The 27,877-nt window shown below is 44.4% G+C and overlaps 2 protein-coding genes across 3 annotated transcripts; one reads left to right on the forward strand and one right to left on the reverse strand.

The window, feature by feature from the left end:
* The first annotated feature begins 7,933 nt into the window (after positions 1 to 7,933).
* On the forward strand, positions 7,934 to 12,550 carry SRSF5 (serine and arginine rich splicing factor 5). Of its 2 annotated transcripts, XM_006271604.4 has the most exons (8): positions 7,937 to 8,062; positions 8,672 to 8,817; positions 9,214 to 9,284; positions 9,487 to 9,582; positions 9,877 to 9,946; positions 11,216 to 11,289; positions 11,548 to 11,658; positions 11,763 to 12,550. In XM_006271604.4, the coding sequence occupies exons 2-8, from the start codon at positions 8,692 to 8,694 to the stop codon at positions 12,007 to 12,009; spliced, it is 795 nt and encodes a 264-aa protein (XP_006271666.1). In that variant the 5' UTR covers positions 7,937 to 8,062; positions 8,672 to 8,691; the 3' UTR covers positions 12,010 to 12,550. The 2 variants fall into 2 exon arrangements, with proteins under 2 accessions (XP_059578889.1, XP_006271666.1); XM_059722906.1 differs by lacking the exons at positions 11,548 to 11,658; positions 11,763 to 12,550 and having other exon boundaries at positions 7,934 to 8,062; positions 10,230 to 11,270.
* Positions 12,551 to 16,257: 3,707 nt separating this feature from the next.
* SLC10A1 (solute carrier family 10 member 1) lies at positions 16,258 to 27,865 on the reverse strand. The gene is made up of 5 exons (XM_006271606.1): positions 27,465 to 27,865; positions 26,213 to 26,423; positions 23,691 to 23,869; positions 21,347 to 21,543; positions 16,258 to 16,427 (listed from the first exon to the last, which is right to left on the reverse strand). Exons 1-5 carry the CDS (start codon positions 27,863 to 27,865, stop codon positions 16,258 to 16,260), a joined length of 1,158 nt encoding a protein of 385 aa, XP_006271668.1.
* Positions 27,866 to 27,877: the final 12 nt, after the last annotated feature.

Genomic DNA, 27,877 nt, shown 5'->3' on the forward strand with positions numbered 1-27,877 from the left:
AGCTTTCTTTGCAGGGTGCATTTCTTCGTTGCAACACAGAAATGCACGTTGCAAGGAGTTCCCGCCATTTGTATTCAAATTTGTGCCCCACTATTGGCCAGTTCTAAATTATTCCTATGTGGCGGCTAGCGATTGGTTTGCTAGCAGTATAAAAGGCTTGAGTGGTTTCCACCCAAGTTGGAGGACTCCATGAACATCAGGAGGAGGAGACTTCATGTCTCGTGAAGATCTCTAAGCGCTGCGGAGCCTATTGGGCCCAGCGTGTATTTCAAGAAGGCTACAGGGGTCTGATCAGCCTTTCGCCTCTCCCTGTCACCACCTAATCCCTCGACGTACTCTTCCCTGCGCGCAAGTTCCACGGAGCCTAGCAAACTTCGTGTGAGTGAATCCAGAGCTCTGTCCGAGTCCTTAAACTGGGACTTAAGCGAAGTTTTCTTGGAAGTTTTCCAGCCTGCACCGCGACCATCTACGGTGTAAGTAAATAATCTTAAATCAACCACTAAGCGTCCGTGCCTAATTCTAGCGTGCTGCCTGCCTTCCCACAGCCCGCCGCGCGAAAAAAGGGCCTCGGACCGCTCCTGGCCCGCACAATCAGTATCATGAAATAATGAGTGGCTGTCAGACTCTAATGCTAGCATCCCCTGTACAGTAAAGTGAAGGAATCATTTAAAAAAAAGTTCCACCATACCCTCAGTGAAATTTATACAAATGCTGTAGCCCATGAAAACAAACTCTATGCTAGGCGGAACTTCTTGCAACACGAGAAGGAAAAAGAACTGGAGACACCTCGGGGTTCGCAAGGCGCTTTGTTATATTCACCCAGACAAGAACTGACAGCTACAGGTATAGGAAAGCAATACAGAACTCTAAAGGCCGTTTTCCGTGTTATTTTGGTGCTGCTGTAAGCATTAAATTTGTTACAATTCCCTAGTGTGAATATAGCAGTATGTGTACAGCTTATCCCAAAATAAGCTGTGCTGATTTAAACACCTACATACTGGCACAACAACTGCCATGCTAACTGCATGATACTGTTTTAATCATAGCTATTTCTAAGTCAGTGTAATTGTAGTGGTGTGAAACCTGTGTGTAGCTGGAATTTCATGCTGCTCAGACACTGTGAAACTGAGGCTTGAATATTTTTGCAACACAAGGTCTTGGGTGCTGGGTGCCAAGAAGAATAAACACCACCTGTGCATGTGAAAATCTTCTTCCCTGGTATGCAAATAATTCTGTTCCTTTTACCCATGCAGTGTAACAGTATTAACACAACTGGTTTAAAACAGTTCTTGTAATCAGAATTTAAGTGCAGTTTGCCTGGATTGTGTAGGTGAGCTATGCCTCTTTATGAGTGTATTTTAAGCTCATGTCTATTTAAAATTAACAAACAAAACCTTCAGTTAATGGCAGTTCAGATTGCAGCATTATACAATCTATCCACTGCCTTCTGAAGGCAACTGAAGATACTGTAGTCCTAGTTGTGTCAGCAGATGGTACTACTGAGGCAGCTTATGTTTTCATTAGTTTTCAGTTAACTGAAGAAGAGGAAGCCAATTACACAACAGCATGACAGATATTGAGGTGCACTGCTTTCTATATGAAAAAAAATAAATATATGAGTTTTACTTTTTTAAGCAAAGAGTGCAAAAGGAAGAAGCCATAGAAGAGATTGGGACTGATCTGAAGCTGAAAAGCAAGCGGTGAAAAATTGGAATCTGAAAAAACAGCCCCCAAACTCAGTAAGAAATGGAACTTTTATTAAGTGAGACGGGTGAACAAGCCAAAGTGGTGCCAGCAGTAACAAGCAGAAGAAGCAAACGGATAAAACTTTGGTCTTGCAGTAGTTTGTGAACTACTTCTGTACTACAAGGAGCATGTGAATAACAAACTGAAAAAGATCCAATTTGCAGTGAAGAGGGGTAAAAAGTACCCGTTAGTGAGTTAAAAATATGCCGAGCCCCGGTCTCATTAATAGGGTGAATTAATTAGAGAAGCAGGGGTTCAAAGCAATTGACCATGTGCTTGAAGATATCTTGGAAAGTATAGGAAACCTCAACAGAGTAGTGAATAGAACTGAAAGATCCCATCCCCTCCTAAGATTCATGCCCCAGGGTAGTATAGTTGCTTTGCAGAAAGGCAAGTAGAACTAACAGAGTAGGTATAACTATACTCGCTGGTCATTGTAGTGAAAAAAAGGAACCCTTCACTCATGATAGACCTCCAAAAATGAAATCAGTCAGTATAAAGCTTACATTTCCCACTCTACACACAGAGAACGCTTTTCAAGGGATGCCTGATGGCAATTTTTTTTTTCCGCAGTGGATGCAGCAGCAAGATTGTGGCCGGTGCAAGATTGTGGACAGTGCATTGCATTGTGGCCGGTGCATTGTGGCTGAGGCTGCTTGGGCCCCACACGATGTGCAGATAGGCACACGGAGAATCCACCCTGGGAGCAGCTTGTGGCTGTTCGGGCCTCACCTGGTGCACGGGTCTGCGCATGCAGGACCCACCTGGGAGCATCTCATGGCTGCTCAAGTTAAGCCTGGCCCTAGGCCGAGTAACTGGAGCCCCACAGTGTGGCTCCCCCTTTAACTAAAAGAGCCCCGGGACCTAGAGCAGAGCCTGGGAAAGGAGGACCCACGGTGGGAGACTGGGGAGCTGGAGTCTGTAAGGGTTCAGCTCCCGGGAGACAGAGAGCGAGAGCCCTGGCCGAGGGCCGAAGGTGCCACTGAAGAGAGGCTCTGGCGGGATTGGCCACCAAGGGATGAGCCTTGGCTGCTTCAGAGAGGAAGCGTGAGTTGCTGGGGAAGCAAGTCCTGCAGGGGAGGTGGGCACAGGACAGGAGGGTCTGCCGCCTCCAATCCCCATTGTGGGAAGGGGGTGTCCACGTCCCAGGGCCCTAAAGCGGAGGGGCTTCAGGGACACCCCTTGGGGACCTACTGAGTGCATTCCCTATTTTGGATGATTGTTGTGTCAAGGTCTATATGACCGGCTAGCTAGCAGTGATTTAGCCCAGGGGTTTTGAAAGGGTAAAATATGATTGGACGGCTTGGGATTCCCTTTCCTCACCAATCAGGCCCCAGAAACTCACCCCTCACGTCCCCTGATTGGCCCCTCGGGTCACCTGGAGGGGGATAAAAGGGGCAGCGCAGCTGACTCAGAGGAGACCTGTGAGGGACCACGAGGAAAGAGCGTCAAAGAGCTGGCAAGAGCTGAGCCAGCGCGGCGGAGCAGTTGCCCCAGAAGAGCCTAAATGAGCAGGACCCGCAGGCAGCGCAGCATGGCTGGCAGAAGAGGCTCCCTGCTGGTCTCCAGGATCCCCAGCAAGAGGCTGCAGCCAGCAGGAGAGGTTCCCTGCCTGGTTCCAGCAGAAAGCTTTGCAGTGACCTGAGAGGCTTCCAGCTCTGCTTCCAGTTTCTCCAGCAAGAGGCAGGGCAGGTCAGTGTGAGGGAGGGGCTTCTGGAAGGTGGTGACTGTGTGGTAGAGTTTCTACCTGCCATGTGGGAGATCTGTGTTCAAGATTGGGCTGGGTCAGGTAGGGATGAGTGGAGTAACAGGGAAGAAACTCTTGTTGGAGTGGAAAGGGTCACTGTGCTTTCCCCCTCCAGGTACCTATGCCCTATATCTCTTGTTATTTGGTGTTTTGTATTTCGTGCATTTTATATTTTGTCAATCAGTATTGTTTATTGTATTTTTTGCGTTTTATATTTTGTTAAGCCTGTCTTTGGTTAAGTAGATGAATATGTCTATGAATGTGAATGCCTAACCTTTATTGAATCCCATCCCCTCGGAGTATTGTAGCGTCCCCTATACTCCCTGGTTTATACATGTTATGCTCCCACCACGGTTTCTCTCATTAAAAGGTGTATGTTTCAGTTCCTGTTGGTGATCTGGCTCTGCTCAATAGGGAAGGAGGGTACCTACACTTCCCACAGCACTCGTGCACCTGCTCTGATCCCTTCAATTGGAGAGGGGGTACATCTTGGAATACCACTCGGGTTACATCTATATAGCTATGAGTATTCTTTAAGGAAGTTTATATGGTTTATATGTTCTTAATGTATTAATATGTAGGTCTAGGAAATATTAACTTATTTGGGTTATATAAGTTGAGTCCCCATATGTGTTCATCGTGTTGTAACCTTAACTACCTTGTTCAATGTATTATTTTACATGTTGTAAGTTTTATATGGTTTATGTGAATTGTGGAATATTATGTAGTGATATATGCTAAGCTTTATTGTAAATATTTCATGTTTTAACTTAAGTATTTATTATAGTAATAAATTGTATATAGTTAAGCACTCGGTCTCGGCCTGGCTCTGTAGAGAGGAGGGGGAACTGATCTAATAGTCGGCTCCTCCATCAGCACCCTACCTGGCCCCCACCACTGTCATTGGAGGACAGGGTACACCCCTTGGGTGTACCCAGGCTACACTTGTTTAGGGACTGAGCTTGGTGCTGGCCTTCAAGTGAACAGCAATAGCCACAAAGCTGGTAAAGCTTGTCACACACACCAAAAACACAGGAGTCAGGCCAAAAGAAAAAGTCTATGTTGTCAGCACAGGAAAAACTGGGCCTCTGGATTAAAGTAAGCATCCATTAGTTTACAAGGGGTATAAAAACAATGTACTTTTCTTGGACTGTTATTATTACTTTGCTGAAATAATTGTAGTAACATTTACTGCCACTAAGCAGGAGATTATGCACACCCAGTAACATGTTGCTAAACATGCTATATCTAATAATATCTAAAAACAGGCCTCAGTTTAGTAGGCATAAATTACAGCAGTTTGCAGTGACATTGCTTTAGAATGTCACTTGAAATCCCCAATTACTTCAATCCACTGGATTGGTAGAAAACAGCATCAAAATGAATCAAAACAGAATGATAAAAATGAAGCAGGGGTTTGTCACATGCTGGCATTTTGTTCAACAGCAAACTGAAAAATAAAAATGCCTGCACTTCCAAAGTTGCTGGGGTACTTAGCCACAGAGGAATATGATACTGCTTTCTCTGGAACCTAAAAAGGAAGGAGGTAAGGGACACTGCCTCATTTGTTTTGCTTAGGAAAGTCTGACAGGCAACAGCCACAGAAGATGGAAATGGCTGGATCCCAGGACACAGGCCCATCAGTGCAGTTATTTTGTTTGATAACAGCGGTGCCGATGTCACACAGGAGTCCACATGATAGCACTGGGCATCCCGATGGCTAGTCGAACATCAATAGTTTTAGTAAATAGATTGATGATAAATATTAGAAATTGTGTATTATGTTAATGCTTTTAATTGTTAAAATTGTTGTGTCTGGCTAGGAAAGGAATCTGTAGGGAACCGTATTTTTATGAGGCTTATGCACGAGTAAGCTGGAACAAATTGTGTTGAGCAGAGGCTCTGATTGATCATTTAGAACTAGATACTGAATGCAGTACACTGCTGTCATGCTCACTGGCTCCAAGCATTTTTTGGAGAACAGCCATGTTGCAGCATATATCTCATTAAATTAAAATATGGAAGGTTCAGCTGAGTGAACCTATTTGCCATAATGGCTAAAAAGTTGTAATAGGCTGCATACAGAAGCCCAACCAATGTGCACTGATGTTCTAGAAACCTTCACATGAGAAGCAACCTGAGGGCTTTAGACTTGTAAAATGGGCATAAAGAAAATAGGGAAAATCCAGTGAAAATTGCTAGAAGTGTGATTTTTTTTTAAACTTGGCCTGTTCTTTCTGTATCAATTTTTTTCATCAAACACCAGAAAAAAATCAAATGGTGCTCAAAGATTAGATCCCATATTCTAGCTTTTGCCATTTCAATGTGATTTTTACAACCTGTCATTATAGCTATCATGACTGGAGCTAAGCCAACAGTAGCAATAAGGGGACATGTGTGTGTGGGAAGTGAAGTGCACAGAGCCTAGGAAAAAGGCACAGTTCATGAATAAGCAGAGGCAGAAGTGCAGAGAAGAAAATAAAGGAGAAAGGAGAGGAACAAGGAGAAACAAAACAAAAATGGAGTAACAAAGAAAAAAATGAGTAATTCTAACACACATTTTTGCTTCTATTTACATTCAGCGTGTCCAAAAGGCAAAATGAGTACTGCCTAACGTATCTATGTAGACTTAGTATTTCTAGGCCTGTCTTTCAGGGTTTATTCAAAGTGGTAATGGATTTGTCTTGTCACAGCATTGCTCTGCTCTAGCCTCTTACGTGCTCTTCTCTGAAAAGCCAACTGCACAGTAACTGCGGCCAAACAGAAACAACTGCATTGTATAGTTTTTAATTTACAGATTTCTTCCGCTTCAGGATATCGCTAGCTATCTTTTCTGCAGTCTTCCTTTAAAACCGAGCTGTGAGAAAAATGGGCCAAGTTATTCTCTAAAATCAGTCGTGGTAGATAAGAGAGAAGACAGGTCTGTCATTACTAAAACTCGGTTGATTTTCTCTTTCCTAACAACGTGTTTGATCTGTTTTTCCCTCCTTATTTTAACAAAGCACTGACAAGCACAATTCTTCTGCTCTTGCAAGCCTTTTCTCACTCGCTGCCCAAACATGCAATCACAGAATCAGAGAAAGAAGTCAGGCCGGGAGGTACGTCCCGAGGTCATTTACGCCAATCCCCTGCCTGAGCACAGAATCATCTCCACATTCAACAGAGGTGCAGTTCTTAATTTGTTACAAACCCTAAAAGGACGGTACAGGAAGAAGGCTTAGCTTCAGTTATGACTGTGTGCTATGTCGGAGGACGATAGCAGGCCTGCGCGCTGCTGCAGTGGAGGCTGCCTTTAGGCTGAAGCAGCTCTTTCAGATGTTTACCACAGAATCAATGGCAGAATCACAGAGCAGTCGGGCAGGAAAGGACATCCCGAGGTCATCGGGTCCACAGCCGTGCCTGAGGCAGGATCGTCCCTATCCAAACCATCCTCTAGCCACAAGCTAACCTCTTGGTAAAACCACTGTCAGTCCTGAAACAACGCAGGACCCTAACCTGCCCCAGGAAAAGCAGCAGCCAACATCCTTCTATAACAGGTGGTTAATAATAATACACTGAAGAGATGCCAGGAGGGCCACGTGACAGCCTACGGAGGACGGCAACCCTCACACTCCAGGCCGCGCCAATCTGGCCACGGGGTAAAACTCCTTCCTGACCCCAATATAGCGCTCAGCCCGGCCCCGAGCGCAGGGGCAAGACCCTTCGGCCAGAAATCTCCGGCTTGAGAAGCCAGCAAGAGCCCAGTCAGTCTCTGGCCCCAAGTAGTTCCTGCCGCTGCTTTGTTTCTCCAGCCGTCTCAACCCAGCGCTTCAAGCTGCCTGGACTCGCGCCAGTCAAGAGCCGAGGCGGGGGGGGGGGGGCGCAAAGCGCTGTTTTAAAATGGCTTGCGTTCCTTCTCCGGCACCTCAGTGAAAAGCGACCGCAAAGTGAAAGGCGCTTGGAAAGGAGGAAGGTGGCAGGGGGAGGCCAGGCCCGAAGCCTCGCCGGCCATGCCTGTGTCTCTCCAGGCTGGGCGCAGAGGCGGTGCGGCGGGCGGGCGGGCAGCGGGCTGACTAGATGTGGTGTCTGCTGTTAGACCGACTGAGCGGTCGGAACAGCTCTTTGCAAGCTCTCGAGCACAGGGAGACGGAGGGGGACAGGCCAAGGCTGGCCTCTGTCTGACAGGCTGCAGCTAAAGGGCTGTGGATGCAGCCGGGATGCACCAGTGTCCCTGGGCCCAGTGCTCCCGGGTGACACAGCAGCGCCGGCACCCGGCACACAGGCCCTTACCCCCCCCAACGCGTGACTCAGGAGCTGTTGTGGCCCCGCCCCCTCACGGCCTAGACTCTGGCAGGAGGGGGAGGGGCAGCCCCGCCTCTGCCTCCCGCCAATGGGCGGGCCAAGCCGCGGCACGTGGTGCGGGAGGTGTCACGTGACTCGCCGCCTCCATTTTGTGGCGCAGTCGCTCAGCTCGTTTGTCAGTTGGGAGCCAGACGTCGACGAGGAAGGTTCGAGGGTTGCTTTGGGCTCGCTCGTAGCGCTTGCCTCGCCCGTCTGGCCTCGGCCCGCACGCACACCGGTGCAGCCCAGGTTCGTGAGGGGCGGCGGGGGCCGGGCGAGCTCCGGGGTGCCTCTGGGTGCGGCGGGGAACTGCTGCTGCGGCTGCTTTGTCTCTGGGTGGTTTGCGGTGGGGCAGGTGTTGGCCCCGGGCCTCCTCTGCGGGATGGGGGGGCGCGATGGCCGCTGCCGCCGTCCTGATTACTTCGGGCGCGGCTTCCGCCGCCATTTTGTTTGAGCGAGATGGCCGCTGCTGCTGCTTCTTCTCGGCTCGGGGCGCACGCGCAGGCAGTTGCCGAGCGCTGGGGGCCTCTGGTGACGTGTGAGCTACGTCGGCCCGCGTCCAAGGGGCGGGGCCCGAATGCGCTGGTCGCTTCGCATTGGCTCAGCGCGGGGCGTTCTTGGCTTGGCTCGGCTCGAGGCCATTGGGCGGACCTGCGGGGGGGGGCCGCTGACGTGAGAGATTCCAGACTGCGGCACAGGCGTGGCGTTGTGCGCCTGCGCAGCCGGGGGTAGAGTGGGCGTTGCGGTTTTGTTGCCTGGGCGGGGCTGGCGCAGTGCTGCTGCTGGGGCTTGATCAGGCTCTTGGCTTGCCTTACCTGAGGCTTCCTGCCCAATGCTCTCCCCTTCCCTCCTTTATAGCTGATTTGACTTAAGCAGACATGAGTGGCTGCCGCGTATTCATTGGGAGGCTGAACCCTGCTGCCAGGGAGAAGGATGTGGAGAGATTTTTCAAGGGATATGGCCGCATCCGAGACATCGATCTGAAAAGGGGCTTTGGATTTGTGGTAAGGATGGTTACCAGATTGCTGGCTTGCCAAAGGCCTCCCACGTTGTAGTAGCTCAGCTTTGGCTTACTAGTCTCTCCTACCAAGATAACAAGAAATAATACTTTACAACTGACTTGACTAATTTCCCTCTATGTTCACTACTTTGCATCAAGCCATTCAGCATGCAGTGGGGCATAGGACCCCCCCCTCCCAATTCTGTAAATATCAAATCTTGCCAAACTTGTTTGCCCTTAGAAACTACCTTGCCTAGAAACCAGAGTAATTGAGACTTTTTTTTTCCAAACTGGGATTTCTTTCAATGTTGAAATGCTGATGTGAGCTGTACAGATAAGCCGTATGCAGATGTCACTTCCAGATTAATGTTGATGATGCTGTTTTCTTTTTGTAAAATAGGAGTTTGAAGATCCAAGGGATGCAGATGATGCAGTCTATGAACTGGATGGGAAGGAGCTCTGTAGTGAGAGGTAAAAATACTTTGATTTAGTGTGCTGCTTTTAAAAGTAGATAACACCTGTTTGTCTGCTAAAGCAAAGAATACAAGCAAATCTCAGTCTAAAACTAGACTAGTTCATACATTTGTGCATGTGGTTTTGTTTTTTTTTCCGTTAAGTCTTCTGACTTTAGAAGGGTGTACAGACACAGTGGAGTCTTGTTTCTTTCTTTCAGGGTTACAATTGAACACGCACGGGCCCGTTCCAGAGGTAGAGGCAGAGGGCGATACTCTGACCGCTTTAGTAGCCGCCGTCCACGTAGTGACAGGAGGTATATGTAGCAGACTAGGCTAATCTCTTAAGTATGTCATGGCATCATTTCCCTAATTTAATTTTAATTTTAAATAAGATCTTGGATTAGCAAAAATATGCTGAAGAATATACATGTAATTAAGAGATGTAATGTTTCTGCTTATTTTCTGAAAGGTAGTGTTAACTTGCCATGTTAATTAATGGTAGTTATTCTTTAACATTTAAAGGCTGTATATGCCCCGACAACTGATAATTCTGCTCCTTTTTAAACCTTGGGATATTGCAACTTTTTTTTTTTTTCCCCCTCACACAGAAATGCTCCCCCTGTTCGAACAGAAAATCGTCTCATAGTAGAAAATCTGTCTTCCCGAGTCAGCTGGCAGGTTTGTTAAAAACAATTAACTCTTTTGACTTCATTTAATGGGTATGTAATGATGATTGATAATACCCAAGTACATTTTAACTAAAACGATTTTATTATATTAAATTGAAATAATATTTATGCAACTTTTATCGTTAATGTAATTTTAAATAATATAATTACAGTATTTTAAAATAGTCTTTAATATTATGTAAATTGTAAATTTAAATATTTGAGGAATTTTTTTATTTTTTTCTTGTTTTTTAAATCAATTTTAACCACATATTAAACCCTTTATTTGCCAGCCTATCTGTGTCGTTGGCCTTATGACGAGGAGTGCCTGTGGGTTATCCTAATCGTTCTGTCTTGGTCACTCTTGGTTGGGCCTGGTTGACTTTCCAGTCAGCTCCTACAATGTCAGTTGGCCACCTCTAGATCTGTGTTTGCCGGTCTAGACGTAATCGATGCACTTCCTTAAAGTGCCACATTGCAGCGATCCCAGAGAGTTAACGAGATCTGATCCCTAAGTTGAGAGCTGTTCCTCCTGTAACGCTTCCGAATAAGAGGTCCTGGTCGAAAAGAGTTGAAAGATGCGCGTTTAGGTGGTCGTTGGAATCCTGATCGCAGTAAAGTGGTCCTTGGTAACTTCAAGAGTAGAAAATGTCTGCATCCATCAGTAGTCTGCTAATAGGGAGGGCTGTGCGATTTAAAGGCTTCCATCGACTGGGTAGTGTTCTTCAAGTGGGTGGCGAAGAGCCAGTCGGGCATATGTCATGACGGTATCTCCGATCGCTTAATGCAGTTTGCTGCTTGGCTAGCCTAGGGAAATATTAATGAAGGTAAAGTAAACTATATTTTTAATGACATATGGGGCACAAAATTACTGGTGTCTTGTATATGTTCTGTATAAGCATAAGACTTGTTCTTCAGTCTTTCATTTTTTATGCTACAAAAATGTATGGGAAGTAGCTTGCACTCAACTCAGTACATAGACTAATATCTTCTTTTTAATGTTAAATCTGACTTTTCATGAGCATCTTGCTTTAAAGGCAAATGCTGTGGCTTTTTTGTTTTTTGGTTTTTATTTCATACCCTGATCTACATATCCTTTTTTGTGTAGAATACAAGTGTGGCATTGCCATGTTTGTAATTTATCTAACATTTTCTCTTTCAGTAGTCGTTTTTGTTTTTGTTTTTGTATGGGGTTTTTGTTTGGTTTTTAAACTTTATATACGCATAATTAAATTAAATGCTATAATTTCTTTGAATAATGTAATTGGTCTTATGTTAGGATCTCAAAGACTTCATGAGACAAGCTGGGGAAGTAACCTTTGCGGATGCACATAGACCTAAGCTAAATGAAGGGTAAGTGTCTAACCCAGTATCCTACTAAATCTTGTAGTATTACAAAGCACTTCTAAATAGGAACTAGACTCGGTATTTTGGAATGAGTAGTTACAACTTGTCTTCTTTCAGGCTGCCTTACAATGACAGTACTAGTCCAAAAAGCAAAAACAGTCATCCTAAAAATGTCAAGTGCTTTAATGCTACTGGATTTAGAATTGCATAATCATATCATGAATTATCTAACAACTTTTGTGGTGTGTTTTTTTTTTTTGGTAGGGTGGTTGAGTTTGCCTCTTACAGTGATTTAAAAAATGCTATTGAAAAGCTCTCTGGCAAAGAAATCAATGGAAGAAAAATTAAATTAATTGAAGGCAGCAAAAGACACAGGTATATACTTTTCCCCTTCATTCCAAATGAATCTACATCTAAGCATAATTTTCATTTCAGTATGAACATGACACTAATGCCGATTTTGTTTATGATTTTTCCAGTAGGTCCAGAAGCCGGTCTCGTTCCCGTAGCAGAAGTTCATCTAGATCTCGTAGCCGGTCTCGCTCCCGAAGCCGCAAGTCGTACACCAGGTCAAGGAGTAGGAGCCGTAGCAAGTCTCGTTCAGTTAGTAGGTCTCCTATGCCAGAAAAGAGCCAGAAACGTAGCTCTTCAAGTAGATCTAAATCTCCAGCATCTGACCGGCAGAGGTCTCGGTCAAGGTCCAGATCTGTTGACAGTGGCAATTGAACTAAAATTAACTTGCTGGGGGGGGGGCCCTTTTTTTTTTTTTTTTTTTTTTTTTTAAACCATACTTGCTAAAACTTGTGGTAAGTATGTGATTTTTCTGTGGGGAGGGGTTTGGATTGGGTGGGTGGGGCCAGGACAACTTTGTAGATGTGGACCACAATGGAGGGGTCACCGAATTAATTGTATTAAATGTCTTTTGATAATCCCTTTTGCTCACATTTTTGTGAATGTCTGAAGTGTATAGTTTCTGTATATGGACAGAGCTCTTTATAACTAAAGCAGACAATTTAATTTTTTTTTGTACTTCAAAAAAAACCCCGAACACATCAATTCCCAGTATATTGAACTGTGAATAGTAGTTCAGGATATTTAGTTTTAATGTCTCAAATTTAAACTGATAGCATTGGACAGCTAAGAGCTCTCCCCCTGCTGTATATAAAGCTTTATTTTAGATTTTTTTTTGTGCTTCCGACAACTTTCGGTTATGAGTCAGCAAAACAAAAGCTGGTTAACATTACCAATAAACGTTATTTTTTTTGAAGATTTACTCTGTTCCTTTAAAACACTTTGCACTATAAACACAGAACATACACCCATGAATGAAGAAGTGACATAATGTCAAGTACTTAACGCTCCTGCTCGTAGTGGTTCTATAAATATCTGCTCTTCTTGTTCAAGAAATAAAAACCAGTCTAAAGGCACCATAACTGCGTTGTTTTCTTCGTTTTGCTTCTTAATGTGGCTGATCAGAAATGGGCATGGTCCTTTCAAGGGTCTTCAAAGATGTGAAAGATGACTTCAGTTACTGTGAATCACAGAAACACCCTGTATTAGTCCAGATAAGAGGTAATAAGTGCCCCTCCCCAGCCACCCTACTCATTAAATGTGGGAAAGAGAATGAGAAACTTATAGCAGAGAAGGAAAATACAACGTGGTAATGCCAGTTGTTAAGCCTCTTGGAGTTGCAGTACTTAACTGTTTTTAATCGAGGTTGGCAGAAAGTAGGGCGCTATAGTAATTCACAGTACAATCTGAATTATGGCTGTACATAACCAGGGGCAGCACCAAGGATCTTACCCATTTTTCCTCTGTGTGCTGCTGCCTCCCACTTTCCCAGCTGCAATCTGGTACTGGGCAGGGAGCTGTATTGGGTAGTTATGTCTCCATCCTCTCCCCTTTCACAACAGGCAACCACAGTCTTGCTCTTAGAATGCTACAGAAGCTGCCATCCACTTTTCCCACCCCCAGATACCTGGCTCAGATTTCCTACCATTGCACACTTTGTCCTTCCTCTGTTGCTGGTAGATGTGTTAGATGCCAACCAGGTGAGAATCCACATGGAAGCATTCTGGACACATTACTGCTGCTAGTTTGTTAACCTTTAGCCCTTTAGGTTGGAACCCAAATGGCAACTACAAAGGGTTTAAAAGGAAAGAGAGCTCCATTCTAGAAAAAGAGAGCACAGCAGACTCGGGTAGCTGTTCTTTGTTTAGATAGGTATTCTTAATTCCAAGGAAGGTGGTGTGGAGTTCACTGACGGTGCTGCAAATTACTTGTGCTCTCGTGTTCTGGAGACTGTCAGAAGTCTTAGCCTACCAAGGTTTTCATTCAGTTGTGAATGTCTCAGTTGTGTGCAACTTACCCAGAATTCTTACGTGGGGGGTAATACAGTTTTCTAGAGGCCAGAAATGTGACTTGAGCAGCCCTCTTCTTCACAGCTGCCTGTTCTGGAGGTTTCATCAATGTGAACATGCAGGAACAGTAGCTGAACTTTATTATTGCTGAGGGATGATTAACCTCATTCCTTTGTTACAGACACCTGTGTGGAGTGGGCAGCCCACTCTACTGCTGCCCAACAGAACTAGAACTTCCTGAGTACCCTACATAGGGGTGACACTGCTGCAGGTGAAAAGTTCAGGGAACAGGAGGAGGGAGTGCCTGCCTTCCTGCTACCTGTAGCAGTGCCTGGGCCCTGCTTGCATCTGTGTGTTCTTAGGGTACAGCAATCTTCAGTAATTTGAGAGGGTTGCATTGAGTTGGCAGTAAAGTCTACACTTGGAAGCTATACAAATCTGCAGTGGTTTGACTGGAAAGGCTAGTTGCTTACGTGGACACTGGCTGTGGCCCCAAGAGCTAGGCTAGATATAGGGTAACTTGCATGCAAAATCTTAACTATAGCAATCTTTTTAAAATCAACAATAGTCAAACCTTGCTTTTGGGATGTTCCCTAGACAGCTAGGGTGCACATCTGAAACAGCTGCTCTGTGGTGTGAGATGCTTGGTAGTGATATAGGGACAAAATAATACCCCTGCTCAAGTCTTGTGATGCGCTTGAACCAGTAGTTGTGCTCAGAACTTGTCTAATTTGCACTGACAGGTTCCAGCTCCCTATAAATTTAATGGTTATAGTTGCACATAATAGTTTAGCACGAGAGTTTAGATTACTATGCAGCAAGAAACAAAACTTTTCTGGACTAGGCAGCTGTAAGATGGAGCGGGGCTGTAGCCTAATGGATTATTAGGCTGCTTTCCAAGAGGGAGAAGAAAAACCTACACTCTTGTCCCTGTTTCCCTATGTGTTTTCATGTTTTATCCAGTGACTGCAAATTGCACTCACCAATTTTAGGGAAAACCCTGAAATCAGGGCTCCTCTTGTCAAGTAAATTCCTTTACCGATAGGTTACAGGATTGTTTTTGGCCTAGTCTGTCTTGAATTTTTTTTGTGGCACAGTACAGTTTCAGACAGATGGGTAGTAAGTATTAACCTACCCAGTATAGCTTAAAGTCCAGTGGTTCAGTTACTTGTGAGATGTAAGTGAGCCCCCTTGGGATGAAAAGAGGGAATTCAACTCAGGTGGCCTACTTACTGGGTGAGTGCTCAAATCACTGTTGTATAAAAGGAGAAAGTGATGCTGGAAGCTGTCTTCAGCTTTGTTTTAAAAGGGAAGTGATTTCTTCTCAGTTCTAAGAAGACTTGCTAGTGTCTGCATTCAGGAACAGTATCTGGGTTGGGGACCTCAAGCAAGTAAGTACCGTGTAAGGGAGCTTGGGAACCTAGGCCACTAATGGAATTCTTGGTTATACCCCCAACTCCCCATGTCAAGTCCTTAAAAGTTGGTGGCAGCTCTTATCTGGGAAGGATGCAGGCCAGAGAAATAATCATGGGAACTCATTCATGCCCTTAACCTAGTCTGGGCAGTCCATCCAGCCCACGCAGAAAGACCTGGACCTGGGACACCTATAGAGTGGGACCTATAGAGTAGGAGCTTTATAGAGAAGGGGGCACTGTCAGGATTTGTAACAGATGGGCCTACCTGGACTGACTGGCCGGTTGGGGTGTGTCAGCTGGCTGCACTGTCTCTCAATTGTTTGGGAGGAGTAGCAGTGCCCCTACTTAAAGCAATTTGAAGTAATGGACTCCAGATTGTTCAAGAGAGGCATTTCAGAGTACTAGCTGTCCTGCTCCAAGAGCCCCTTCTAGTGACTAGGCTTCCTGATTCTGGATAGTTTTCTGGTGTTACATTGCTGGGATATAGGCAGGCAGACTCAATGGCAACAGGTGACATTTGGAAAAGGAGTCAACAGCAAGAAACTATGGTACAGTATCATATATAATGTTTGAAAACTACAGCAGTGATTGCAAAAATCAGAAAGTATGTTTGTTGCTTTTATTCAGGATGGATTTTCAATACAACCAACATGTGCTCTTTGTTAAAATACATTACTTTGGGTAAGTTGGCTATTGTGGATACAGTGCAGTGGGCCTGGAGCATCTCTTTCAATAGTAACTGTGCCACTAAGCAGTTACTGTATGATGCTCCCAAGCGTTCAGTATTAGTTCCTGGGCCTGGGTGTTCCTACAAAGCCAAGGTGCTTTGGACCACTTAGTCTTTCATTTGTTTATTCATCATTATATTAAAATTGCAACTCCCTCAAATTGCTTGTCAGAAAGACCAAGTTCATAGGTGAACAGAACTGGTCTGATTCAGGTGATGCTAATAAGAATTAGCTGTGGGTTCTGACACAACTCAGTGATGGAGCATATGAGACCCTGGGAGAGTTTTCATTGAGGTAAACTCCATCTTTTCATCACCACTAGCAAGCAATACTTTGTAGATTGCCAAGAATTAGCTAGTCCATTAAGTCTCTCAAATAGAGTCTGTGGACCCTGTTTGGGAGTCATCTACAGAATGAAACCTTTGAGAGCTTTCCAGTGAAGGTCTAGGCTGGCCTGGACATTATGCAAAACTACTGGAGTTCAGCAAACCATGGGTGGAGAACATTACTTGAAGCTTTGGTGGAGATGCCTGTTGCATAGTCCTCCTGCCTTTTCCTTGATTTGCTCTTGTTTCTTGGTGGTGACTTTATTTCCTGTGCAGTGTTGCCATCCACAGCTGTATAGATAATTTTTGCTGTACCTAAAGAACAGGGAAAAAAATCAAATGAGGCCCCCTTGGTCTTAACCCATGTCAAAGAAAGGTCATATTGCAGGAAAATTTCAGCTGTTCTTGTATTGCATTGACTCCTAAATTCCACTGGGGGTTGCTTGAATGTGTTTAGATTTTACAGGAGAGTAGGGTTTGAAGGGCCCTTATGAGGTCATCTAGTCCAGCCCCCTACTAAAGGCAGGATAGGCCCTGACTGAGCCATCTCAGCCAACTGTCTGCCTAACCTGCTCCTGAAAATTTCCAAGGCTGGAGATCATACAGTTTCTCTAGGAAGCCTATTTCAGTGCTTAACCACACTCATAGGAAGCTCTTCCTAATCTTCAAGTTACATTTCTTTTTCTGTAGTTTGAGGCCATTACTCCAAGTTTTGTCCTCTACTGCCCATCTATAATCACTCTTCAGGTATTTGAAGACTGTTATCAAATCCCCCCTCAATCTTCTCCAGAGTAAACAATCCTAGTTCAGCCTTTCCTCATAAATCACATTTTCCAGGCCTCTGATAATCTGTATCGCTCTCCTCTGAACTTCTTCCAATCTGCCTGCATTTTTCATTAAGTGTAGGGCCCAAAACTGGCCACAGTACTCCAGGAGAAGCCTCACCACTGCCTTATGCAACAGCAAAGAGTAAATGCAGTCTCTCCATCTGGCCTTATTCAGCCATGACTCTGGAAAAAACATCTTTCCACCCCTTTGCCCCCCGCTGCTCATTCTGTCATCCCAAAGCAAGGAGTCTGTTTTATTTGGGCACAAATGGTATCTAAGAAAATATGGTATTATTTTTCCCTTTAAATAAGTACAGCTGCTAGGCCTTTTTATGCTCTTCTCAACAAATGACCTAGATAGTCTACTCCTCCAGCTCCAACGTTTGCCTCATAAAAAGTAAGTCTGCCCATATGGACTTGTAGACCTAAATTACCAATATGTTGGTTTTGATCTAGGATAGCACCATTTGGAAGAAGTGGGTGAGGTGCTCTTCATTAAACTTGAATCAGCCTAGTGTACAACTTAACACATATACTTACATATCACCCACACACCTTTTCCCCCCAAAAATCATCCCCCCCAAAATTGGGGTGCATGTTTTAAGCAGGAAAACTGATTTTTATTTACTAAAATAGAAGCAAGCATAGTGAGACTGCTGCAAGATGGCTGCTGTGTCTCAGGGAAGGAGGGGACAGAGTTCACCCTTCAGGGTCAGAGGGCTACAGTGTTAACCTCACAGCAATAGCCACCCACTGCAATCAGGATCTCCTCCAGACAGCATTTAGGCATAACTGGACAAATCTTTTTTTCTTCTTTCTGCCTTCCCAAAACAAGGTGCATGTCTTACTTGGGGGGCATGTGATATACATGAAAATACATTTGAGTAACTCAGTCAATTGGTAAGAAATATGTAGCACTAGTCAGGGCTGGGTTACAAAACTAATTGCTAGAGTTTTTTGCATGTCTTTTTCAGTAACCCCACTTAGGAAATGTCATTTTAGAAGTTTTGCTTCTTCCAGCATTTATGTTCTAGTGCAGTGGGGGCAAACCTTTCTGGCAGATGTGCCACAATTAAACCCCTGTGCTCTTCCTGACCATGCCACATCCATACGAGCGTGAACTTTTGGTTCCCTGGGGACAACTAACAGCAGGACACCATATGCCGCCACTAGTCCACAGGGAATACCTGTGCCATGTGCCCTCTGGCATGTGACAAGTCACCCTGAGTGGGGTAGAGGAGGCTAGGGCCAGCCTGGCCCCAGCAGCCTCACGTGGAGCCCTGGGGGCCTCTTGGAGCTACAGCAGTGGTGATTCTGCTGCTTGGAGCCTGGTTGGCAACTGAAGCATGGCTCTGGCTGGCCAGGCTCTGGTTTTGAGTGGTGCATGCTGCCCCCATGTGTGCCAGTCTGCTTTTTTTTTCGTGCAGGGTTTTTTGACCCCTGGATATCCAGGAGGCAATCCCCACCCCAGCTGCTCCCTTGCAGTGCAGAGAACAGCTGAACATGCAGTATGTGGTGCTGCAGACATGTGCGCTCGTCTGGACCTGGTTCCTGAGTGCCACTCTGATCCCCTTCCACTGCCTGATTTACTGCCCTGCTCTGTGCTCCCTGCTTGATCTGCTGCTCTTCTTTCTGCTCCCTGCCCAATCTAAGTTAATAATAAAAACTTTTTAGAATGCATAAGAAGCAGGAAGCCAGCTAAAGAATTGCTGGGATCATTAGATGACAATGATACAAAAAGTGTACTCTGGGCTGATTACAGCATAGCAAAGAAGCTAAACAAATTGCTTGCATCATTGTTTAATGCAGAAGAAACGGGGGAAATTTCCAAGCCAGATCAGTCTTTCCTAGTAGATAGGTCTGAAGAGTTGGACCACATTGCAGTGAGAACCAAAGAAGTTTTAGATAGATAAGATATTAATAAGCCACCAGGACTGGATGGCATTCATCCAAGAATTCTGAAGGAACTCTTGAGGTGAAATTGCAGAACTGTCGGCAATCGTATGTAACTTATCATTGCAAAAAACCTCTGTGCCAGAGGACTGGTGGGTTGCCAACATAATGTCCATTTTCAAAAAGGGTTCCAGAGGTGAATCTCACTTCCATCCATGGCAAGTTGGTAGAATCTACTGTATAATAATGAATAAAACTCATAGTCGTGTGGACAAGCATGATCTGCTGGGTAAGAATCAGCATGGCTTTTTGTAAAAGGAAATCCTGCCTCATCAATCTGCTGGAGTTCTTTGAAGGTGTCCACAAGCACATGGAGAAGGGGGATCCAGTTGACATATCTGAACTTCCAAAACGCTTTTGACGAAGTCCCGCACCAAAGGTTTTTAAAAAAACTGCATTGTCATGGGTTTGGGAGGAAGGCTTTCTGGTGACTGAGACCTGGTTAAAAGATAGGAAACAAAGGGTAGGGCTAAGTGATCCTTTTCAGGATGGAGGGAGGTCGAAATAGAGCCCCATAGGTATCTGTGTTGGGCCCAATTTTTGTTCAATGTTTTTATCAATAACCTGGAAATGGGAATGCACAGTGAAATCACTGTTTGCACATAATGCCAGATTATTCTGGTTAGTCAAGTCCCAAGCTGATGGAAAGGAGATGCAGACATATTTCACCAAGCTGAGTGAATGAACAAAGAAATGACCAACAAGGTTTTTTGGGTGAATCTGATATCTTTTATTAGACCAACTTAAATAGTTGGAAAAAAAATTCTTAGCAAGCTTTTGGGTTTAAAAACCTTTTGATAGGCTAAGGAAGCATCTGCAGTTGGTGTGTGTTCTTCCTGGATGGAATGAATAGTAAAGAAGCCAGAGGCTGGCCTGGTATGCATGTGAGACAGGCAGTCAGTGAAGATGTACCAGGTATCCCTCCACTATTTACCTGCTACATTCATCCCTCTTCTCTCTCCCACATCCCACCCAGTCTGTCTCTCACCCACTGACTCCTCAATTCACATCTTCATTGACTGCCTATCTTGCATGCAGCCCAGCCTCTGGCTTCTTTACTATTTGTTCCATCCAGGAAGAGCACACACCAACTGCAGAGACTTCCTCAGCCTGACAAAGGGTTTTTAAACCCGAAAGCTTGCTAAGAAAATTTTTTTTCCTACTATTTAAGTTGGTCTAATAAAAGATATTAGATTCACCCAAAGAACCTTGTCCGTCTATGCCCTTAGACCAATACAGCTACAACCTATACCCCTGGGCAAAGAAATGGAAGATAAACAAATTAATGCACCTGGAGAAAAATAGTAGTAGTTGAATCAGAAAAGGTACAAAGAAGGGCAATCAAAATGATCAGGGGTATAGAGCAGTTGCCATACCAGGAGGAACTAAAAAAAGGCTAGGACTCTTCAGTTTGGAAAGAAGGCTTAGGTGGGGTATGATAGAGGTTTATAAAATCATGAAGGGTGTGGACCAGGGAACAGGGATCAATTGTTCACCACGTTCCAAAATACTAGAACTAGGGGGCACCCACTGAAATTAGTAGGTGATAGTTTTAAAACGAACAAGAGAATACACTTTTTTACACAATGCCTGTTAACTTGTATAATTCATTACCACAGGAGGTGGTAGAGGCAGATAGCATAGCCAGATCCCAAAAGGAGCTAGACAAATTTATGGATGATAGAGCTATTAAGAGCTGTTAAACAGAATGGTTGGAGATGTTTCCTTTGACCATCTCTGAACCAGTAATGGCGGATGCCAGGAAGAATAACTCGAGCACTATTTGGTTCAGTGTTCTCCCTCTAGCGTCCCCTTCTGCCAGTGATGAAGACAGGGTGCTCGGGTAGATGGACCGTTAATTTGACCCAGTGTGACAAGGCACTTAGCACATTTCTGTCACTTTAAGAGGAGAGAAGGTCCAGAAACAGCTCAGGCAGCAATCAGGGAAGGCACCTGATGGGAAGGAGGGTGGGCTTGACATATATATCAGCCCAGGGCCTGAGGCAGGGAGGCAGTCTTACCCTGGCAGCTAACAGGGAAGGAGCTCCTGAGCAGGTTGCCAAAAGAGCGACTCTGGCTTCTGCCAAGTATGTCTGTGGGGAGGGACTGGCAGCCTTAGGAAGAGGAATTCAGCTATAGGGCCAATGATACTACTAAGCTATCTAATCAAGATGGTAAAAAAAATATGCTGCCCTAGTATTCACAGTTCCCTGTACAGCGGAGGCATAGCATGCTAATAATATGCCCAGAACAGCTCTCCCTCACCCTTCCCCATAAAGCAGCCTGCAAACTTCACTCCACTGGGAATCCAAAACTACACCTTGCACTTTATGAGTGCATGACAGCAGCAGTTAAGTGACCAGTGGATTAATACCTGTACATAGTCTTGATAAAATACACTGAGATCCTTTGAGAGGAGAAGTACCAAAGAAATGGGAGCACAAGTGCACTTGCCATTTGGTTTCTTTATCCTTTCATGTACCCTGAAGGTCAGTACCAAGAGAAGGCCCTCTCCGATCTGGAAAACCATGTACAGCAGTGGAAAGAAGTAGAGGGGTCCAATGACTTCAGGGTCAAAGGCCACTTTGAGGATAGCAGAGCAAAGCTGTATATTCTGGCAGCCAGTCTCCATGCACACTGTCCTCCTGCACCTGAACAGGTCAGAAGTAGACATACACAGGCATTAAAGATATGGTACATTTTTTATACTACTTAACATGGACATATTTAATTCTTGGTAACAATAGCTTCATTTTGCAAAGGTATAACTATGCATCAACTTTTTCTGTGGCTTGCATGAAACAATTTCATGAGTTTTAGTCTTGTTTGTAGTGGCCAGGTATGTGTTAATAGAAATTGCTACTAGAGTTGGTACCAGGGGTGGATCTAGAAAGGGATCTTGTGGTGCCATCACACCTCACCTCACCTCACCTTGCCCCCTGTCCTCCCCTCCCCTTCCCCCCCACTCTTAGACCACAATGAGAAAGCAGCTAGGGCCTTTTATAATTCCATGACGTAGGCAACAATTCCACCCCGTTCACTTGCACCTCCCCTCCCATTCCCCCATCTCGTCACCCATTGCTGCCACTCTCCCCACATTCCCTGGCTTATCCAAGGCAGCGGGGGGAGCTCCAGAGCCACTCCTCTGGTCCAGCTGGGGTACATAGGGGCTCAGCTGGAGACAGCAGCAGTGGGCAGGTTCTTCTTTTCCCAGTGCCCCTGGGTGTTCCCTGTCAGCCTGGGAACAGGCATAGGTGGTGGGAACCCACCCACCACTGTTACTGCTCTTGCCACGATCCCTGGCTGAGCCTGACTGCCTGCACAGCTTAGCTGGAGCAGCTCTGGAGCTTGCTTTGCCTCTGGGTCAGATGGGGACAATGACACCGGTGGGTGGCGGGTGAGATAGGGAGGAATGGGAGGGGAGGAGCTGATGAGCACAGAGGGGAAGGAATAGGTTGCCAAGAGTTGTGGGGAAGAAAGCAGGATTCTTACCTGATTTGGGGACATACAATGAATCCCTGGCTCCTGCAGTGCGATCTCCCCATCCCATGGGAATGCAGGGGGAGGAGGGGAAGGTTGTTAGTAAGGGGTGCACCCCACTCCTTTACAAAATCATCGATGTACCCATGGTTGATATTGCTTGTGGTGGACCAAGGAGAACAACCAACTCATTCTTTGTCCATGAGCTTGTGCTCATCTCAAATACCAATCAGCATTTAGGCACACTAGCTAGCAACAATGGAGGTGCAACTGAAACTACTACTGATCGTACTGCATTTGTCCTGAAGCTAAAGAGCAAGCTTCTGTCAGCACAATAATTAATGAAATACTTGTACAGGCAGCCTCTCTATTCTGTCCTCATGATTCCAAAACCAGCACTAGGAGACCATGATCAAAGTTTATGGTGAGAAGGATGAAAAAATTATTTCCATTTTAAATGATTCCAGTGTATCACAGTTCACACTAAACCAATATAACTGTTTTGCCTGTCCACTCCTCTCCTAATAGAATTGGATCTAAACTATTCTCATGTTGAACTTGTTAAAACTTTAGCTCAAGTATATTTTTACAGCAGCTCAGTCAGCTAACATGTAGTTTGGAATGGATAGACAAAACTGTTACATCAGTTCAGCTGACACATGTTCCCCAAGTCCTCTGCTCTGTTTAAAGATATAATGTTCCATATGTTCACACCCTACCTCCATTTAAAGTACCCTGGAACAAACTGTTTCAGTGCCTCCCAGCATACCAGGCATCCCAACGTTGAGAGTAGCCATCTCCAAACAAATAACAAATCAAAAACCCTTTAAATACAAACTTGAATGATAAATTGTGGGACAAGAACTCCTCCATGGAGTGGATTGTGTTAAAATGGTTTCAAAAGAGAGTGGGGGGTTTTATCCCATTATCTAGACTAGCTTTTAACTCCAGCCGTTTGTTCTTATGTCCCTGAATGTGTCAGCTGTCTTGTTTATCCCTACTGACTTTTCAACACACCTTTTGCCTCCCTCAGCCATGCCTCCTCCCTCTGTTCTTTTTTTTTGTATTTACATTTCTCTCTTTTTTTTAAAAACCCTTTCTTTCTCCGAGTCCATTCGTAGCATCTGACAAAGTGAATTGTCACCTACAAAAGATTGTGCCTCTCTGAACTAGTTAGTCTCTAAGGTGTCACCCTGCCCAGCCTTCAGCCCAACATTCATATGGCCTTCATTCTTTTGTATTCATACCCCTTGCCAAGAGCCCTCATTGGCAAGAGGAACTGAAGATGATTGAGGGATGGGGTGGTGAATGGACATACCGGTCATTGAGCTTGAAACACGCTGAAAGGACATAGCCCAGCAGGAAACCAATCAAAGGCATGGAGGCAGAAGTTCCCAATAGAGGTGGTGACAAGATGAGTAAGATACGGTTTCCAACACTGATCACAGACAGAGCGATTATTGCAACAGATGACACTAGGAAAATGATCATCCCTGCCTGAAATAAATGTGGGGCAGGTGGCAGGAAAAGACAAAACAAAAGTTTCCATCAGAAAAAATCTACATATTTGGAAGCAACTGTGCCATAGCCTGTTAAAATAGCATTCTGCATATATGCCAGTGCCCTCATACCAAAGCACTTTACTGGTGAAAAAGGAAGTTTCACTCAGAGTTAGAACACTGTGGGTGTGTCTACGCATGTGCACCACTGAGCAGTTGGTACTGCATAGTCATTTAGTACTTGGTTTAGTGCAGTCCCAGCACCGCACAGGTTGTTTCTGACCCTACTACACAATAGCTTGTTGCTACTGCACAGTAGCAGTGGTGTCATGGTTCATGCCTGCCAGTGCTTTGATGCTATAGTGATGAGCTATGTCTCCATAACTTGTCGCTACGGTGACATAGTGTCCTGTGTAGACGTGCACTGTTTTACCTAGATTACAGGTCACTTTGTGGGATTGCTGCTGATAAAAGAGGCAGAAACAGGTCTACAGCCCAACCTCTTATTTGCTTGTACTTCAAAACACAAAAACAAACAATTATCCCAAAGTTTATCTGGTTACCTGTGACAGCACAACATAGATTCTCATCTATTCTGGCTGGGGAGACTCAAGGGTGGCACACAAATTGGCAGCAGATCTTGAATTTACTGAGTTCTCCAAATTTCCTTCCAGCCTATACCCTATATTTATAGATGGTTGATTTAATAGTCTGATAAATGATCTCTGATTGTTTTTATTGACATTTCTCTGTTTCAGTGAAACTTTTGGAAGTGGACTGAGCCAGATCTCTTGTGGACTTGCAAGGTATCAGCAGGTGCAACTACACGTTCATTAATGTGCTTTTGCTACTGCATATTAAGTTTAGTACCTCTAATATGAGAAACCAGATAAAGACGCAGTAGCTGCACTAATGCACAGTAGCAAAGGTGAACTTTTTTGTACTGCTTAATGCATAGTAGACTAATTCTACTGCCCATTAGCACAGTAGTACAGTTTTTGCTGTGACACGCTAACGCTCAGTAGAATAGTTCACTGCGCATTAAGGAATCTCGTGTAGATGTACTCAGTTAGTTGGGATTTATATCCTTAGGAAAGTAAGTTATATCCTCCTTTCCTCCCCTATCGTGGAATGTTGTTCAACACTTCTGTTTCTTCTTTACCCTAGTTTATGGTATTCTCTGACAAGGTTGTTTTGTTTTTACAAATTATCTGAGAATCTTAACCTTAATATATCTATTATAGCAAAATAGCATCCAATACATTTGGTTACATCAATCACTACTACTAATATTTTAAGATAAAGCTATGATATAGTCTATTTGGATTATTTAATGTATGGTTTTCCCTTATAGTGTCTCCTTTCAGGCCTTGTGCTTTGTTTAATTGTCTCTTATTACTGGTTTAGTTAGACTTGTGGATGACTTCCTTGACTTTGCTGACCAAGCTAGTTGTCACACTTGCAAAGGTTGATGCTAGGGTTACTCAGAGACAGTCTTTGGAGTCTTCTGCTTAGCCACACTTCTGCAGCTTGGCCTAGACTCCTGGAAAATGGCCAAGGCTTGCGACAACTGCTACCTCTGGTGGCATGCAATGTAATAGCTATTTTATTTTTTCAGCCCACAGCAACAGCACCTAAAAGTTCAGCAGGACTAGAGAAAAGAAAATAAGCAGCAAAAGTGCCTTGAGAATTCTGGGTGTTCTAATTCTCATTTCTAAAACTCTGCTCCTTAGTTCAAGACTGACAACTTCTCTAGCTTTCAATGCTTTTTTCTGACCTCAAAGGTTACTGTTTGTCAGAAAGGAAGATAGGCTAGGTTCCCAGGCTGGATATTGTGTGTCACCTTCTCATATATACCCTGAAATGTTTATAGTTCTTTCTTGACCATTCTTGCAAAGGAGCCCCATATGAAAGAGTCCTCTCCATTAAGTGTTGTGGCTCATCTCTGGACTGACTCTTGTTGGATATCCATTTATAATGCCTTTTTCTTGGGATCAGTTTTGGGTTTCAGCATTTAAGCTGGTGGTACTGATCTCCAGCTGTTCAAAGAACCAGTTTTTGGAGTGGCAGAATGTAAGTATCTCTCAAATCTATTGCTAGAGAATCCCATGATTTCTGTACCTCCAGAACTCCCCTCCTTTGTATTTATGTCCTGGACATGCAGAAGCAGAGTGGTGATCCCCTACATAATTAAATGTCTGGTAATTTGCCCTGCTGCTTCTGGATGTCTGTCACGTCATGTATCCACTTTGCCCACTCTTAGCAGGTATCAGGGCTCTCAGCACAGTGAGTGCACTTTCTGTGCTGAAGGTAAATAACAAAGAGCACTCCGACATCTTACCTTGATGATGAGGCGAGCATACTGTGGCTTCTTCTCATTCAGGAAGATGCCAATGGCACAGGGGATGAGCATTGTAGCCAGGGAGAAAACTATTTCCTTGTAAGGCACTTTGCTTTCTAGATCACCCTCGTACAACCCTCTTGAGTAAATATATAGGAGAAGAGCCATCATGCCAAATGCCAGGAATGTTGAACATGTGGTCATCAAAATGCTGAGATGGAAAGAAAAAGTGTTAGCAGCAGGAACTTAAGTTCCTGTGTGGCCCATGCTCTTTTTTCACTTATGTGGACACATTTGCCATTTAAAATGTTATCTTGCTCTTCCTATTTCTTCCCATCCTATTGTAGATGCTTTCTCACCATTATTTTCAAGGGGTGAAAAGACCTCATGGAAGTGGAAGTAAGGAGATGGAAACAGTTAAAGACAGTTTTATTTCATGCTCAAAAAGTATTTGTGAATGTGCTGTTATTCAGACAAATTGGATCAGAGCTCTGATCCATCTACCGAAGTATCTGGTTCCCAGCAGTGGCTGGTATGAGTTGCTTTAAAAAAAGATGTAGAAAATTTACAGTAGGTCATCATAGAAGAACTTGCCCACAGGGAAAATTTCCTTCTACTTTCTGTTCGTTAAAGGTTGGGTAGTGTTCTGACATGTAAAGGTTTATATCCCTTCTAAAGCTCTTGGGTTCTCCTGCTAAGTCTTGATGTTTTTGTTATTCTTGAAATTACAGTTCAGAAACTCAGATGCTATGTAGAACCAACTAAGTTCTGCAATTTTTCTATGACTGTTTCCACTCTTCTCTCCTGTAGGGGAGCCACTGGAATGTGAGGCATTGCTAACCCTTTATTTTACCCTTTTCTTTTTGATGTGGTCCCCTAGCAAACTCTTGATTTATATGGAAGGCAAGAGGCCTCCAAGAATACCAGTGTCTAGGATAACAATTGTAACTTATATTCAAAGTGTAATTATTGAAGCACCAAATGGATAACCGTGTTGCTCAAAGCTATAATTTTGTTTGCAAGGAAACAAGGAAAGTATAAAATGCATTATGTACCTCTTTATGCAATTGGAACTAATCAGCACTTGTCACAAAGGTGGCAGGTTCTCTAAAAATACTTTGGATGCAATGCTATTTTTTTTCTTTCTAAAGCTTTGAGACTCATTGTGCCAGTAGGTTAACCTGGAAACCAGTTACGCAATTCATATGGCTTGGCGATTTATAATGGTGAGGCTGCACTCAGCTCTTCTTACCTGAGGTTCATATCTCCTTTGGATGCCAGACTAAAGATGTTTGAGAGGTTTCCACCTGGACAGCAGCCACAGATAAGGATAGCCAGAGATTCAATAGGGTCCAGGTGAAAGAGTTTACCCAGCAAAAATGCTGTCAGAGGCATTATGCCATACTGAGCAACCACAGCAATGGCTAGCCCTTTGGGCTTCCAGAAGTGAGTCTTGATCTTGGCAAGCTCCATGGTGCACCCCAGTGAGATCATGACAATGATGAGGACAGTAATAAGGCTTCCATTCAGAGCTTGTTCAATGGCCCTTTGATTAAATGCAAATGGCAGTGTGAAATTGGGCAAAGACGCCTTATCTGTAAGTGATATGTTCCAAGACTCTGGGTTCTCACAGGCCCCTCTGGTTTTGTTCATTGTGATGAGGAG

Source organism: Alligator mississippiensis, chromosome 2 (genome assembly GCF_030867095.1).
Source record: "Alligator mississippiensis isolate rAllMis1 chromosome 2, rAllMis1, whole genome shotgun sequence".
NCBI lineage: Eukaryota > Metazoa > Chordata > Crocodylia > Alligatoridae > Alligator > Alligator mississippiensis.